The sequence below is a fragment of the Telmatherina bonti genome (genome assembly GCF_933228915.1).
Source record: "Telmatherina bonti genome assembly, chromosome: 20".
NCBI lineage: Eukaryota > Metazoa > Chordata > Actinopteri > Atheriniformes > Telmatherinidae > Telmatherina > Telmatherina bonti.
In genome coordinates, this window is record NC_136618.1 from 16,115,260 (window position 1) to 16,133,534 (window position 18,275).

The 18,275-nt window shown below is 37.8% G+C and overlaps 1 protein-coding gene across 7 annotated transcripts in view; it reads left to right on the plus strand.

Moving 5' to 3' along the window:
• Nucleotides 1-2,162: 2,162 nt before the first annotated feature.
• Nucleotides 2,163-18,275, plus strand: part of eya1 (EYA transcriptional coactivator and phosphatase 1) — a 64,642-nt gene continuing 48,529 nt past the window's right edge. For 6 of the 7 annotated variants that reach the window (XM_079259697.1, XM_079259699.1, XM_079259698.1 and 3 more), the window contains exons 1-3: nt 2,163-2,365; nt 7,289-7,346; nt 9,638-9,672. In XM_079259697.1, coding sequence (XP_079115823.1) covers nt 7,338-7,346; nt 9,638-9,672 — 44 coding nt within the window. In that variant the 5' untranslated portion in view covers nt 2,163-2,365; nt 7,289-7,337. The remainder of the gene's footprint in view (nt 2,366-7,288; nt 7,347-9,637; nt 9,673-18,275) is intronic. The other variant, XM_079259700.1, reaches the window with a different exon arrangement.

The following is an 18,275-nucleotide window of genomic DNA, read 5'->3' on the forward strand; positions in this document are numbered from 1 at the left end:
GAGCTCAACTGCCTCAAATCCAGTGAAATCACTTAAAACAGATGTGGTTTACGTGAGGTTTCAGAGAGATCCACGAAAAAAAAAAGTGTCCTGCTGAAGAAGTACCAGCATTAAACCTAAAAAACCTGTAGATGAATATCCCCGTGATGACAAAGCATTGGTGCATTGTTAGATTTTTACTGCATGTCATGAATCAGAAATTATAGAGGTGCTGAGAATAAAAAGCATTTGACATTTTTAGCGTGACAGTTCCGCCATTCCCGCGTTTAAGTGGCGGTGGGAGCTTTGTGGCACTGGGCGGAGATCTCATCATGTTAAGCGCACATCCTGTAAGGCTTTTGTCCTGTGGCAGTGACCTGATCCAGCAGGAGGAAGCAACCAATCAGGGAGATATTAGATCAGCTCTGGGAAAAATTAATAAAACTGTCTCAAGTCTGCCTTACTGACTGTACTGAGCCGTGAGATTCAGAGGCGTGCACTTTATACACTTTCATCAGAGCGACTCCATTAAACTCCCCTCTCTCCAGGTCCAAATGATCTATAGGCATCATGATACACTTGTGGAAGGTGTTGTGTTCCTTACAGCTGATGTCCAGACAAGGGTGGTCTGTGCAACCGGATCCTTTGACATCACAGAGAACATGAAAACATGAAACATAGTTATTGATCACAGAGTCCGCACTAATCAAATAGCACCCTGGTTTGTTTGAAGTTAAAAATGGTTACAGTGGGTGTTTACCGTTGCACTTCAGGACCCTCCAGCCGCACCCCTCTTAAACATACACAGACAGAAGTGTTATTTGTATTGTTAAATTTACATTAAGTCCATTTTAATTGCATCAACCCACTAAACAGATCTTACAATAATGGGCCTGACAGAGAAAATTGCAATCATCTGTGAAGAGCCTGTGGCGGTGTAATGGACAAACCTGATTAATTTAATCTTGTTGCACTCCATTATGGCTGCACTTTATCATTTCAACAGATGGAGCACCAAGAAATTAAAAAATGCTCTCAAGGATATGTGGCACTCTCCATCCACTTGCATGTCTTTATCTCAAGGTGTGTTGCTTGTTGTGCTGCAATGAAGGCTTGGACTGGAACTGCTAGATGAGTGCATTTTCAGACACAAATGAGATTACAAGAACTGTCAATTGATGATACAAATCATCATGATTGTCTTTTGATGGATTTGCTGAAGGGTCTTAAAGGCTGTTCATCCAATCATATTTGTGCAGTTGAGCAGAAAAGGCCACAATGAGAAGGCCATTCAAGCAAATGTGAATGATGCTTTAATTCAAGTAGACCACAAAAATCAGCTGTATACACAGAACAACTGTTGGTACACTAAAAGCAACTTAATTCTTGATTTCAATTGAGTGAAACCAGAATTTCTTCTTGTTTTCCTATTTAGTCACAAATGTATACATAAATTCAGTGCGTGTGAGCCCTTAATGTGAACTAATTTTAGGGATAACACATTTAATGCACATATTTCTGCAAAGCAATTTAGTCTGAATCCTGCAAATGCAATCTTAGAATGCAATAGAAAACACCAGCAGCTTGATGACAACTTATTTCAGGCTTTAGAATTTTGCTATTTCTAAATTCTGTAATTGTTTTAAGGCTGGATTGAGAGTCACAAATTAAGAAGCCAAGAGACAGGATATTTTGAACATTTTCACCGCTGAAAAAATACTAAAAAAAAAAAAAAAAAGATGCACTGCTTCTCATTTAATTCTTTAACAACATTCTTGACATTAGGTACCTATAGATGGCGTTCTAAATCATCCGAAAAAGAGGGGATAACCTGCAATATACAGTACTCTTTACTGTCTAATTAATCATATATGCAAAGCTGACTTATGTTTCGTCTTCCTAAAACACATTTAAGTAAATAATTTGTGGTTAAATGTTGACACAAACAGCTGCATGATTTGTGTTGACTTTGTAATATCAAGTCAAATAATAATAATAAAAAAAAACAAAACTGCTATTATATGCACAGACGAGTATGAAGAGCCCGTTGTTGGGGATTAAAGCGACCCGTAACAGCATCATTAAACAGCAACCTTCCTCATGACACATCTGATACCAGGGGCAGCGCGCGCACACGCGCATGCGGATGTCTTGTCAAATTTTGTGTAACCTTCCGAGCCCGCTGCCATGGGAAGTCTTTGATAAGCAATGGCAAGTTTCTTAAGTTGATTTCTTCTTATTCTTTATTAACCCCCTCTCCTTGGTGTCTCGTGCGCACGTTTTCCATCAACCGGAGTGGAAAGCAGTCGAGCCAGAAGACTGACATTTATGTTTATGGACAGGGAGACTTGTTGCATGTGGTGACAGCGGTGATACGAGTTGTAAGGTAGGGACTTTAGCGAGCACTCTTTTTTTTTCTCTCTCTTAAGTATTTTGTTTTTCATGGTGGCATTTTCTTCACAATTCCGCCTTTGTACATATTTCGTGATTTACGTGACTAATTAACAGCGTTATGCCGTTTGAAATTTGGGCGGAGGCAGCGCAGTTACTTTACCACAATGAATCTTAGCTCTAGTACAAGTCGCGGAAGGATCTGTGAGCCGTGACAGGAAAAAAAAAACTCCCTAAATTAGGCTTTCATCTGCCTTTTCATGTATTCGGCAACTTAATTTTATTTTACTGGCACATTTTAATAAACACACTTATAAAAACGATTTGTCCTGCCCTCCTTTAAAAAAAACACACACACACACACACACACACACAAAAAAAACCCCCATAAAAATAATATTGAAGTGTTTTTATTTATTGTGTTTAGACTTCTATTTAACAGTGTATGTGTTTGTATTCTTGCATTGTGGACTTTAGAGTAGCTGTACAATAAATAATATGGCTCATAAGTGAATGAATACAGTTTAAAATAAGTTATATCCCACCCATCCCTGCCTTCTACAGTATTTTATGACATCTGCTCCTTCCTCTGTGACATGTATTGCATAAAAAAAAGAAGAAAAATATGTTTTCACTTCCAGAAATAAGGTTTCAGGTACAAGCTGCATAAGGGACATTTATCAAAATATCATTTGCCTTAAGTTAACAACAGTGGTTGGTTTTGCTCTCATTCATTCTGCCCCAGACTGCAGTCTTTTTTCTTTCTTTCTTTCTTTTTTTTTTTTTGATTATTTCCTTTTTTACTGCACACCGCATTTGACAGTGATGGATAACTGGTTAAAAATGGACATTTTCTCCTCAGTTGGTGTATGTTGGACTGACTCAAGCATGCATTGAGTTCCTCCCTCAGACCAAAGGCCCTTAGAAAGATTGTGTTCCCCTCTGCTTTTCCCATTCCATTATGATACAGTTTGTTTTCATTTTCTCCTAGCTTGGAGTCATTTTCATGATGCATCACTGAAGAACATTGTCAAGACAGACGTGTAGGTTATGTCAAAGTTATGCCTACAGGAATACAGAGGCAGGGCCTGTGTTAGTCTTGCAGCACAGAATAAGCATCTCACTGGATCAACTGTGGACATATTGGAGGTCTCTGATTTAGTGTTTGTCTCACAGAAATGTGTAGAAATTTAGCGTCAAAAACTCAGTTTGAGAAGCTACCAAATGTACACACACCTGAATAAATGTTGTCATGGGGATCACTGAGTATTTGCTCACCTGAGTGACAAATTGAAGTATGCAGTGCTACAATTACAACTGTGGAAAAAAAATTGGATTACAAATAAAACGCTCACTCAGTCTGCATCATCCTGTCTCCGTCTTCCTCCCGAGATCTCAGGTGTGACTGCATGCATTTTCGGGTTTACACATAGGCTTAGTTGATGTTTATCAGACTGAATGTTAAAACAGATAAGCTTAATATATGAATTTTTATTACTTGTTTATTATATGTTTACATTTTAACCCTTCAGCGTACAGATATGCACCAGGCTGCACTAAAGGAATAGTTTGTCTTCAAAGCTATGTCCCAAAATGATGTATTTACTAAGATGTCATATGTTGAACTAATAATTTCACTCATGAAATACCTGATGATAAGTAAAGATTGGTTGTTAGAATTCACTATCATCCAGTCAGTGAAAGACAAAGAAGAGTCGCACCTTTTGTTTGAAAGGTCATAGCCTGATGATAACCAGGTTTTGTACTTGCTGTTAATCAGTTATAAGGAGACGTACAAACAGATCATATTGTTTTATCAGTTTATTATAGAAAAAAGTTTAAATCACACACATCCTAATTGAGATAAAGCTAGGTGCCGGATCCAAAGACAAATCATGACAAAAAGAGAAAAATAGGTCCGTACACAAGAAGTAGCTCTCAAGAGTAGCTTTCTCTTTTTATCAGTTTATTATCCCATTGATTGCTATGGCCCTTCAGCTCTAGTAGTACTAAATGTGCATACATATTGTAATTAAATCGCTTTAAAGCCAAAGTTTTAAGTTTGTCTCTTTTGATTACCTTGCAGAAATGTCTGTTCCTACAAGTCTACAAGTTATCATTGTGAACACAATCCAACGCTATGAATGACATATTCATTTTATAGATATTTTAATTTAATGGATGGATGATCAGCAGTACTTATCGAAGTTGTGGAGAATCTTGTTTAGTTTCGACCCAGTTTATTTTCTTGGTGCATATGTGATTGACCTGAAGTGGAAAAGCAGTAACCCAAAAGTTGGAGTTCAGAATTTAGTTTTATAGTTGGGCTGCACAGCAGGAATACTGCAATGTGTCATGTCTGCAGCAATGAACAGAACAATTTTCATTCACACATGTACTATATTCCCTACTGTACTCTACATGTGCTTCATGTTTTCTTTAAGACTTGACTTCAGAAGAAAGTTCTCCAGTCTGTTCTCCTTACTTTTGAAGTTACATGCTCCTCCAATTACTGGGGCCATGCAGTCTCCCCCATGGTGTCCTTGGACAGCTCTTTGAGTGCCTGAAAATGTTGCGGACCATTAATTCTGGATTGTCTTCATCTGTTTGCATAATTTTCCCTCCGTAACTATTTTACTCCCCATTTTCACAAACTGTGTTCTTAGGTTTATATTTTTCTTCTTCACAAATGTTTGAATCTTTAAGGGAATTCTTTTTTATATTTTTTTTTCCAGGACCGCTGGCAGTTAAACTTTTACATCAGCCTGTTTTATGGCATACAGCTCGCCAGCTGTGTACTGTACACAGCCTGTGGGTTTTACTACCTGTGTGCTGATGTTGCTTATTGAAACTCCTCACCTGCCAACATCTAGGTTTACAGATGTGTTCCATGATGTCTTATATGATAAGACTGAAATATCAAGGAATATAAGATCCTAAACAAAGCAGAGTAGTTTTTAAACAGAAAACTGGTTTTGTCTACAGGAGACATTGGTGTTTTCTTTAACCTGATATATTTTCTAGTTTTTTTTTCAGTGAGACTAATTTGCTGTCAGGCAGGAGGTTGTTTTTGCAACTCAGGCAGACTCCAGAAATTAATTTATCCAAATAACCAAGTCCTCCTGGGCCATGGAGGTTGGGACACTGAAATGGCCCTGGTAGGCAAAGCTGTCTTTTGAAGTCTGGAATGTTTTGGCTGACTTAGAGCAGGCGACTGGAGTGGAGGGATCATTTTCACTGACCCATGGGATTTTTAACCATTTTCATATACTGAGAACAAAACAAAGTGAGGAAAAATGCCTGAGCTGATTTGCATTGACTTTGCTATCAAAAACTAAGAGGAAAAAGCTAAGTGAGACTGATTTAGGGGTGAGTAGGTGTTTCCCTTTTGGGTGATTAGTGCACTATATAAGTGATGAACTATAAGGCTTAATTGATGAATAAGTTGGATATGATGGTCTACGGCTGCACGGTGGCGCAGTGGTTAGCACTGTGGCCTCACAGCAAGAAGGTCGCTGGTTCGATCCTTGGCTGGTTTGGTCAGTGGCCTTTCTGTGTGGAGTTTGCATGTTCTCCCCGTGTATGCGTGGGTTCTCTCCGGGTACTCCGGCTTCCTCCCACCATCCAAAGACATGCATGATAGGTTAATTGGTCACTCTAAATTGCCCCTAGGAGTGAGTGTGAGCGTGAGTGTGGTTGTTCGTCTCTCTGTGTGTGGCCCTGCGATGGACTGGCAAGCTGTCCAGGGTATACCCTGCCTGTCACCCAAAGCCAGCTGGGATCCAGCTTCCCCGCGACCCTGAATTGGAATAAGCGGTTCGGAAAATGAATGAATGAATGATGATTTACTAAAAAGGGCTCACTGTTAAACAAGTATCACTATTTGTCCTAAGATTTTCTATTACAACTTTACAGAATTTAATGTCACTATTGAAATAAGTCTTCAGCATATTGTGAAAAAAAAGATTAAAAATAGTCCTCATTAATGCACTCCGAGTGCTAATTAAGTGGTCATTAGGAACAAATGCAAAAGAAATACAAGCCACTTCCCAATAATCCAAACACTTTAATTGTACATTGCATAAATGCTCTCATTAGGGTACATGCAGTAATTTATTATATCCACTTTAAAAAAAAAAAACTCCAGTAGTTACATTTATATATTGGATCCTTTTAAAGTCTTCAATTACAACAACTAGATGGTATGCTTTTATTAAACAAGCCCAAGGAAAGCAAAGTGCAGGAAACCAGGCGGCCTTGAGTAACGGGCCACTTGAGTTTCCAGCGTAATAAATAATTCACAGGTCCTGTGTGATGAGCTGCTGAGGACAGAAATCCCTAATGACAGCTTTTTATAACCTATGACTCAGCTGCCCATTATGCTCCTGACATCCCTACACACACCACATCCCTTCTGCAAGCACTCTACCCAGCCTGCAGCTCACACTGACAAAAGGGAGTTTTATTACAAAGTACTACGCACTGTCACTTAATGAAAGAAGCAAGCGGGGAAATGAACCAAAAATATTCAGTTCTAAATGTAGCAGATTCCTGTTGTCAGATTGCTCACATTCAGTGCTCTATAAGTTTATGGAAGTGATTTTTTTCATTACACATAGGCTTTATATAACTAATATTCTGAATTGTAATTCATTTCTTAAGATTGAATTGATTAAATTCAGTGCTCATAAAACAGTATAATGCTAATCTGACCATGCTTATCTCAGTTTCTGGCCAGAATATACAGAGTTTCTCAGTTTGTCTGCATATCATCTTTATGAAATTATTTGTGGGGTGTCACTTGGATCAAAAACATCCATTTTGGTTGGAAAAAGGAACACTCTTTCTTTTAACGTTTGCACCTTGCTGAGACTTTTATTTGTGACGGTCATATTTTTCTGGTTATTTTCTGTTTCAGGTGCATGTAGTAAAGTCGAAGCTGTCTTCAGTTCCTGTCACTACTGTGAATGTGTGAGGTAAGAAACGCAATAACTGAGTTCCTTCAGTCTGCTTTAGGGCTTTTCCTTGAAATGTTGCAGAGTTTGATTGGCATAATAGCGCCGTGCCCCCCCAGGTAAGGTCATTCTGAGCAACATCTGGGTTTATTATGCTTTTTTGCAACTCCCAGAACAGAAGGCAAGACCTCATATGGTTTTGGTTGATATCATTATTGTTATCATTTCTAAATCCCAGTCCTCACTAAGAATAAATGGTTAATTTTAGATGCAAAAAAATATCCAGTTACTCAGTCCTCCTTGGGGTTGTCCCCAGAGTTAGTGCTCAGGAATAAATCTGGTGGCCTTGATTAAGTACCTGACAATGGAGTTAGCACAGCACTAGTAGTTTATAGTAACACAGCGGACATGGGCAATTAGACCCAACGAGTAATTTACAGTACTGCTTGCAGGTGGTGACCAGGTATGAGCTAGGGACCACCTTAGTAACAAATTAGATCGTACTGGCGAGCAGAGTAGCAGCTCTGTAGGGCTTCCAAATAAAGCAGAGCAATCAAAGATTATAAAAAGCTTGACATATTTCAAAGATGTTTTGATTTTGTTTTTGAAAAACGAATAACACACAGCAATGGCTTTTTTGTCTGTAATTTTCAGGAGAATGAATGATCACCTTCATACGTTGTTGATCTTTTTACGTCAGCGTGGACCGTTCTCCTCTCACTGCTACCTATTAATTATGAAATACTGTAGGTCTTGCCCATTTCATTTTACTGCCTCTTCCTGCTGAACTTGGTGTGAAAGGCTGCTGTTCTTAAATAGGTGTATAAAAGCAAGAGCGGAGAAAGTTCCCCATGCAGCAGCAACTCTCTCTAGCATTATGTCACCAGAGTCAAAAAGGCAAGGCTGAAGAAAAATAGCTTGTTTCACACGTAATAGACACCTTAACACATGGAGCAAATGGAGCGGAGAATGTGGCTACTTCACTTTGCTGTTGCAGGACAGACAGTGGCAACCTTGATAACAGAATCCTTCATTATTAGTCTGTCTACATAGCAGAAAGAACACATTTGTCTCCTTATCTTAAAATCTGACCCTGATGCAAACATGTTCTGTTGTCCATGGTATCTTTTTTAAGTCATGTCTCATGCACAGTAAGTAGTCATTTCTAGTAGAATTGTAAAAGATTTGTACATTGTATAACAGAGATGACAAACAGTGCCCTCTTCTGCTTGCTTGTCTCTGCCCTACTCATCCACACGACATTGTTTTGCTGCAGTTCACAGTAGACATAGTAGCATTTTGAGTGACTCAGTTTACTCTGACTTAACAACCTTTTGAACATATCAGCTACTAGGACCCCTGGAATAACAAGATCTAACTTGATCCCCACTGTCAACACACAAGGGGTTGGTATGGGGTGATTTCGTCAAGGCCATCACTGTATGATGGTGTGTCTGCTCTTTATGATGAATCACTGCTGGGTTGTTGTTCTCTGCAAATTTGTTTAATTTATCAGGGGTATATCCTGAGCCACTAATGCATTTTCTTCCTGTTGCTTCTGATTTGATTTTGTCTTATGCATTTTTTTTTAACTCACTAGCAGAAAAAGAAAGGATTCATTTTTTTAAATTTTCCTTATGATTTCTTATTGCTCAACTCCATTGTATTTAGAAAATATAAACAGAGGAACAATATGATTTCAGCAATACACTTTGATAGAGGCAAAGAATTAAAAACATTTGCAAAATAAAAGAATAGCATTATTTTGAGAGACTCGACAATCATCAGAGTAACTAGTGGTTAGGGTGTCAGGAATGGGTATAAAAGCAGCATTCCCAAAGAAGTAGTCCTTGCAAAAAGGGATGGGTCATGGCTTTGTGTTAAACTCTTTAAAAATTAGTACACGAAAAAAAAAAAAAGTTTCTCAATGCAAAAGCACAAAGATCTCGGATCATTTAGCATTAACTTTAAGAATATTGATGAACAGATTCTCAGAAAATCTGAGTGCATAAAGGTCACAGCCTGAAACCAATGTTTGATGCATGTGATCTTCAAACCCTTAAGCAGTACTGTTTGAGAAACTGAGGAAAACCTCTCTAACACTATCCACTACTGCAGAAGTAACCTTAAATGTAATACTCAAGAAGGAAGCTATATATCAACTCTCCAGAGAAACCCTGCTGAGTTCTCTGGACCATGCTCATTTCAGATGGACAGAAAGAACCTGGACACATGTTTTCCAGTCAGATGAGTCCAGTTGAGTGTTTCAGCTGTTTTTGGTAAAAACTGACATCTGTTTCTTCATTCCAAAGATGAGAAAGACCATCCCGGCAGTTATCAGCAAAAGGTGAATAAAACAGTGTCCCTAATGGTATGGGGGTTCAACAGTGTACATGGCATGAATTACTTACATATGTGTAAAGGTTGATGCAGAACCATATATTGTAATTTTGGAGAGACATTACCAAAAGATGTCGTTATTTCAATAGGACATTGAAAAAATGTGGGGAGAAAAAAAAAAAAAAATGCATGATTTACTGCAGTGTGTTTTTTTTTCTTTTTCTTTTTTTTTTTTTTTTTTTTAAAACATTGTGCATGTACAGATCTGGCTCTTATTGATATATGGCACAATATGAGGAGAATAATCTGACAACAGACAACTGTCCTCTGATCAGCTGAAATCTTATATTTAGCCCAAATGGACACAGATTTTTAAGCAAAACTGTCACAATTAATATTCTTACTTCCAAAATAAAAAAGTGTTAATGAAAAGAATCATGTGACACAGTGGTAAACATGCTTCTTTCCCAATTTAGTGAGTATGTTGCTTGCATAATTTCAATTAAAACCGTGTTGATCAGTGAGGAAACTGAAGAACATTTCTAATTTGATGAACAAACTCTTCTTTTAAACAGGTTGGTAGTTTCTTCTCACAAAATTAAAATAAGCAGTTTTTTTTACATTATATGTACATTCTCAGGACCATGCCAACCACAGTGCTGCAAGGCTTCGGTCTATTTTCATTTATGACAGACACCCTGCAAATAGTCAGAGCAGCTAATTGGCACAAACTCCAATGATGTGAGCAGAGCCATGCCGGAAGCAGCTGTGTGTGGTCCACAAATGCTTGCACAGCTATTTTTGAAACAAAGCCTGAAAGAAATATGAAATTTGTTTATGTTACACCTGCAATGCAGCTTTGCTCCGATGACATATGTTGTAAGCAGCAGGACATTAAGCTTTTTCTCCTTACGGTAAAAGGATTAGTGCTGCTGAACCCAGCTCTTATTTGAACAAGTAAAAAATTAATGAAGCCTGTCTAGCCTGAGAGATATTTTTGAATAAGCGTCTTTTATGATTGGAAACCATTCACTGACTTACGGAATGTTCTTTATGTTATTTCTATTGAAATATGCATGAACAAGTGTGACCTTATTGCTGGGATGCTGAATAAATGCAGCATTTCTACTTTTGCTATTTAATCTCTCATTAACCGTAAGGTGACATGAAACGGCGTCAACCTCATGTATTTGTTTGCCAATCAGATGCAGCTTGAGTGACAGCCACAGGACAGCACATCACTTATGTAAACCTTTCCTTTGCCATCACGAAATTAGAGTGCCTGTTGCCACACACCGCTGCCTCCTGCTTCTGCACAAGTGAGGAAGAAGGCACTCTGGTTCAGAAGTTCACATTTTGGACGGATGCCGGAACTACTTAAAGCCAGTGACGTTTTTCAGGGAACAGGTGGTCAGAGTGACATAATTCTGGCTTGCTGTTATGATCCTTAGAAATTAGGGCCTGATGCTCTGCCAGAAAAACATTATTCTCACAATAAAATGTGAGTGTATCTGACTTGTTAAAAATGTAAATGGATAAAAGAGAATGTAAGAGAGCGACTCAGCATTATTCTTCATCTTCTTGAATATAGCAGTATTTCTAAAAAGAATAAATAACGTGTGTGTGTGTGTGTGTGTGTGTGTGTGTGTGTGTGTGCACATCTTTGACATGTCTTAAGGCTTGGCTGAGAAAGCTATTTATTCTCATGCGCTGTTAACTACTGGCACATATAGTGGAATGCCATTCAGAATGCAGAAAATATATTTAGTTCTTGCCAACAGACAGCAAAAGGCACCAGTGGGTCTAGCCCCTGTGTGAGAACAGTTATTTCTGTCACAGTATGGACTTTCAATTACTGTAATCCTCTGCTTCACTCCTTCAAGAACATCAGGGCTGATTTACTATTTTAAACATTAAATCTGACATGGCACGTATCATACATTTCTTTAATAATATTCCCTGAAAAATCAGAAAATCATATCTAGTTTTTTTTCATTTGGTATCTAAAAGTATGGATATTGGTAATTGGGGATTCAGTCCACTACTTGCATTTTTATATACAATATCTCCTACCATTTGCTTTGATTGATAGAAGCTTTGATTTTGAGTTCCCCTGAGCCCATTAATACATAGGTGCTTATGGACAGTGGAAATACCCCACAGCTGCAGTCTGGCTGCAGGACCATTTGTGACCCTGAGAAAACACTCATTCCTAACTACCATACAGACCTGTCCAAATGGGAAGGAACTTGTTGGTAATTCATTTGTCCTCCTTTTGTTGTAAAGTAATTGTGCAAAACATTTCCTTTTTAATATTTTTAGTGTCATAGTGACTTACAGTCACACACAACTCTCTGGAAACACAAATAACTGTTTAATTTGGACTCCTGTGAGGTCTGTGCTAATTTGGCAAAGGTTTTAACTAAAACTGGTCAAATCTATTGACTAAGCCTTGTGATTTACCAGGGATAAGCTGAGAACAATGCTCCAATAAGTGAATTACTACCTGAAAGAACACACAAGGACAGTGCCCTAAAACTAGGCAACTACTGAACTCTGTTTACAATGGAGACTGCTGACAGTCTCCTGCAAACAAAACTTATCCTGGTTAACTGGTCCATAATTCCTGCAGGTGGAATTCCCATTGTGCGTTGCAGGTTTGGTTTACTTGCCATTTACAAACAATACAGGGCACTGCAGATTGCCATAGTGGGTTTATTTGGAAATTCTCTGGAAAGACAAATAACTGCTGGTAGGAACTGTGTGGTCATCGGTTTCCAAGCTAATGTCATCTTAAAGACAGCAGATAGAGATAGCTCTCTATCAGTTGCTATACGTTCATACATTTTATCATGCTTATTTCTTGAAATTTACTTCAGTTCATATACAGCATTGTAGACATGCATCTTGTGTTGTGGGTTCTTAGCTGACACGGAAAATTATTCTTTATCTCTGAAACAGTGACTTATATAAATAATTGAACATAAGCCGAACTATTATTACAATGAGTACCACTTTTTACTGTAAACCAGTCTGTTGGCTGCATTTAAAAATGCTAATGAGGTTAATTACAAAGCTAAGTTCATAGTTTAATGGGAATCTGCACGATACATGATTTTCCATACATTTAATTCTTTATTTTTGATATATCGTTTACCTTTAAACCCATCATAAGTCCACAAAGTTGTGTATTTCAGAACGATGAACATCTTTCTGGGTGGGTACTGTCATGATGGCATCAGGTGAGGACCCAAATGCAGGAACAGAGGGAGATGGCTGAGAAGGTTTCAGAAATCAGGTTTATTTAGTTAAACCAAAATAGAGGACTGACTGAGGCACAAACTAAAATTACAACACAAACTAGACTAACACAATAGACCAGCAACTAAGAACACAAACCAAGGGGTATAAATACATGGAGGAAGAAACTAGACATGTGAAATGAATCAGAAACCAGGTGAGCTAATGAACAGGAAAACAAAACAGGAAACTAGACAAGAGAGAACTAAACAAGAAAAACTAAAACAGGAAACTGGAACTAAGATACAAAACAAGAGACCATCATGACAGGTACCATTTCCATCAAAATGAGAGCATATTGAATAAGTACCTTCTGAATGGTTGAATCACTGAAAGGTGCAGGGAAAGGGCTAAAGTGCACTGCCAGTCCAAAAAATTACAAGAGATTGCAAATAAACAGAATTTATGAGCACCAAATAACCTCGAATCCATCTGTATGTATTCAGACCAGAACCAGAAGCAGAGTATGAAGGAGAACAGAGCAACAAACCACAATCACAGGGGATCTCTGTAAGTTAACTATGCTCATTACCAGCAGTTATATAACCTTATGGATTATGCCATCCTTACCATTTATAAATTTTTCTGTATATTCTGATCGTAGTCATTGCAGAAAGTGTACTAAAATGCCATGCTCACTTAGAATTTCTCTTTACTGGGACTTACTGGGTGAGTAGCCAGTGTAGCCAGGGATCTCCATTGTATGCTGTTGTCTGCTTCCTTGCTCAGCCTTGTGCATGTGAATGACAGATAGCACCTGCTCAACAAGACCTGTACTAGTGGCTAACTTGTAGCGCCTTCTCCTTCAGCTGAAAAGTATCCCTCATGAGAAACTTTCCTGTCTTTTGGTAGTTTTCATTGTATCCTAAACAGTCGTAAAGTCCAACTTTGCCTTGTTGAAGAGTCTTTACTGCAACTTGAAAAACTTCTTTTAAAATGATTATGATGGATTACATGCGTAGCTGGGCTCTAGCTGGGCTGCACAGCGTGGAAAATTTTCCAGAAAATCTGGGAACAATATTATACAAGTGGTTTCTGAAATAAAAGTCTGGCGAGCAAGAATTAGATGCTAATGGATAGATCAGCATTTAGTAGTTTTACACACATACTAAAATAGACACACATCTCTTTTTACAGTTCAGAGTGATAGATTAAAATTAAATATATTGTTTTAATACTGTAGATAAGAAAAAAGACAAGAACAAGGAAAATCCTGCCATGGCTCATGTAGAGTTGGACCAGGTTGTAACTATTTGAATCTGAAGATTAGAATAACAGTTTTGATTTGTATCAGATCTTTCATCTATTTTTTCTTAATTAAAAAATCTGTGCAGTGTTAGAGCAATTAAAATATGTGTTTATTGACTGGCTTATGTTTCCATGACAACCCAGTCGCTCACTAAAACAACAAATAAACAGGCTACTGTGCCAGCATCACATGAAACTTCAGAGCCAGGGGAGCATCACACCAGACATCACCACAAACAGGAATGATTTTTTGTCTAAATTTTTATTCTCCATCAAAATTCACAAAGCAGACTATTGCTCATTTTTTTTCCCACAATTTTTTAAGTGTGGCAAAAAATAAAACGTGGCAGGTCGACTCTATGCTTCTTTATCCTTTCAGGTCATCCTTTAATGTTCAAATGGCTTCAAAAGTGATATATCAATTAAACTACATTTTTTGTCATTTTGTTTTTTAGTACCAGTCTATAAATGTGAAAACAGAAGAGACCACATGGCAAATTTCTGAAGGAAAACAAATGTCAGCATGATCATTTATTTTGATTATCTATGATTAAGAAATTCACAACATTTCTGCAAATTCCAAAGCTACTATAAACCGGAAGACTGAGTTAATTGAAGTTGCTAAAGCTAGACATAAAACTCCACTTTTTGGTCAATATGACCACCATAATGTATCAGACTTTCAGTCATTTAATTAACTGTATTGAATAACTGAGATACAGTATTGGTTTCCTTGCATGGATGAAGCAATTTACTCAAGATAAGTGAGCATGCTGTTTGTGGATTTTAAATTAAGTACAAATATGGATTGGAGCAGCACAATTTTGCATAAATTATTTGTTTTTCATAGCGGATATCTATTCCCTCAGCTTTGGAACAAAATCCATCCGGTTTGTCTACAATAATGAAAAATTAATTTTTCAGCCATGTCTCTGATTTGCCGCCATGAATGAACAATACCTTTAGCTTCTCAGTACTCAAACTTTTTAAATGTCCTGGAGGAGTTCCTGTTTGATTCCCAAACCTACTGAGATCTCTAATGAAGGCTTTACCTTCCAGGCAAGCATATTTCTCCAAATGACAGTAATTTACATATGATGTATTTAGAGAAGAAGAGGGCAGGCTAATTCTATTTAGAGATTTTCCTTTGTTTTAGGAGTCATTAGCAGCTGGCTGAAATCTAATTTTTACAATTTCATCAGGCCATCTTGGAAAGCCTCAGTGAGCTCATCAGAGAGGAGCATTTATTGCTAAGTGTTCTCTATTGCATTAGCACACAATAAAGCGGCCAGGGACTGCTACAGACGTTTATGTGGAATCCAGTTAACACTCTGCCAATTCGTTTTTTATTGGGACACAATCAATTTTTATTCATTTTAAAGGCAGAATGCTTTCTTTCATTGTGTGCCTACTCCAGGTTATTATGCCCTAAACCAATTACTCAGTTGTTTTCACAAAATGCTAATGTTTATGTTAAAGATTTCCTCTCTGAAATGCAGACTGGTCATGCATAAACATACACTTCCTCCGATGACTTAAGCATAACAGTTTTATTCATTTAATTTGTATAAGTCTGACAGTGATGGCAAGCTCTGAGCAATAAGACTGACAATTTGGAAAAATCCCGATGTTAGTCATTAAAATTGCCCCATTTGTAAATCTGTTCCTCACTGAAGATTATTTGGCCTTTTCCAAGATAGTAAATTTTTACCCTCACTGGGATGGAACAAGCCTTTTGTATGTGGCATGTTTAGAAATGTAATGTAGAGATGTGCATTTTAATCCTGAGGTTATCATTTCAAAAACAAAACACACTTGTTCTTTAATAGCTTACAACATTTAGAGTCCAACTTGCTGAAAAGACTTTCAAAAAGATAGATTTACATTTCTTGAGTACAAAATGACCATCATTATTAAGAAGAGCAAAACCTGAAGCCAATGTCAATTGTCATTTTCTACCATTCCTTTCCACAATGAAGTAGCAGCAAAGTTTACTCAAAAGTCAATCTGTATTAGAATTTTTTAAATACTGCAAGAGACATTTTCCACCAGAGAAAGGACATGTAAAACGTCCCCTCTTAGAGATAATTTGTGTGTAGGTAAGGGTTACATGAAATACAAGTGACAGCTTGGTGGATGTTTAATGGCATGTATGCACTGTTTACTAAACAAAAACATTGAGTTACTCTAAATCAAGGCCATGCATAGCCAAGAAAATACATTATAGAAAAAGAACAGATATGGGTTGAAATGATGTCTCTTGGTCGATCTGGTGTTTGAGCTGGACTTCCAACCTTTCAGTTATGTAGGTAATCAATATAATCCCTTAACATATAGTAAGGAAAAATAGGAAACAGAGTTCTGATAACACAGCAGATAGCAGATTTTTCCCCACCCACTGTGACTTTCATACATTTGCAAATCAAAACTACTTTTTAAATGTCAGTATTGTAGTTATTTTCACCCCAACCTTAATCCATGTTTTATATAAGTGAAAATTTCATAGCCCAGTAGATGCACATGCTTGTGTAGATCATGGAGATGTCTGTGCACGTATGGCAGAAAAGCAGCCTAAGTTGTCTCAGTGTGAGCTGTATGAGTGCTTCCTCACTACGATGTAATAATTAGAGTGCCTAAGTGCTCCTGGAGAAAAGACAAACCTTTATACCCTCTTCCTCTTCAGCCCCTCCTCTCGTTCCCCAAGAAGGTCTTTAATGGCTCCCATTTGACTCTGATATCGTTTATTGTTTGGTATCGGGTGTACACCTTGTACCATTCACCATTTGCACTGGATGTGAATTGTAATGTAGGCAACAGACTCCTAAGTCTTACACCCTTTCCTTCGTCCCTCAGTTTCCAAGTTTCTGTTACTTTTCTATCAATAAAATACACATACATCATCTACTTTCTATCTGTCTGTAGCTCTAATGATAGCAACACTACGTTACTGTGTTCAAGTGTTCAGAGTCCATGTGTGCAAAACATTTTTCTATTCCAGTTTTGGGATTTGTTTTGCATTGTGCTCTAAATTGTTTTTAACACATTGATGAAATGATAAGTTATCATTGATCTGTCCTTACTTAGTGGGATCCATTAAATAATGTATGGGCTCATGTGCATTACCAGTGCACTTTCCTGTCCTCAACCCATTAGAAGAGTAGTGCATAGGGCCCTTGTGGCTTAGGGTCCTCAGAGGTCCTTTGGCTTTCATTTAATTAAGTTATCCTATAATGAAAACTCACATAATGAGATTAATTTTAATTATTAATCAGTGGTTGATTTGAGGGAGAGGCAGTATAAATAATGCATGGCGGAGCTAAACATTTTTCAATTCATCACCTTTTCCTTTTGTTAAAGGTGCAATTTATTAAGTGCTCTGCAGCTGCTGTGCGCTGGTGGTGGAGACATGGACTTCCAGGCCCAGGGGTCAATCAGAGGAGCTGCTGAAGTGCTTCACTGTCATTTGAAAATGTATAGTGCAAACCAACATTTACATCCCCATTACACTTCAGTGCTGTCTATGAAGATTCATGCAGTCGAAAAGAAACTGAGTTTTCCTTTCATCAAATTTCCAATATTTTTCTCCTGAGTTGCTCAAAGCTTGATGGATTTTATATCAATACCTAAGGCAGATAAGTAATCATAATTATGGCAGTAATTCTTTGTTGATGTTTGTATACTTCCATCAGATTAGCATGTTGATTCCCCCTGTGTGAGCACATTAGACGACTTTGGTGTCTCGCCAACAGAATAGGTGAAGATTGTCGACTGTCACTGTGTGAAACCACAATTAGCTGGCTTGGTAAAGTAGTTCTCAGGCAGCAAAAATAGCAATACAGTTAAGATTAGTAAAATGATACACTTCTGAAAACAAAAATTAGTTGTGTATAGGCCAAGTTTGACATCCGAATTGTAGCATTATGTGATAGGCAGATAAAGCAACAGTGGCTCAGGGCGAGAGACAGGAATGTCATTGGAATGGTGAGCTGGGTGCATTTATCAGGCCTTCATCAATAGCTGATTAATAATTCAGGTAGAGTCTGGGGCTTCTTTAGGACAGGG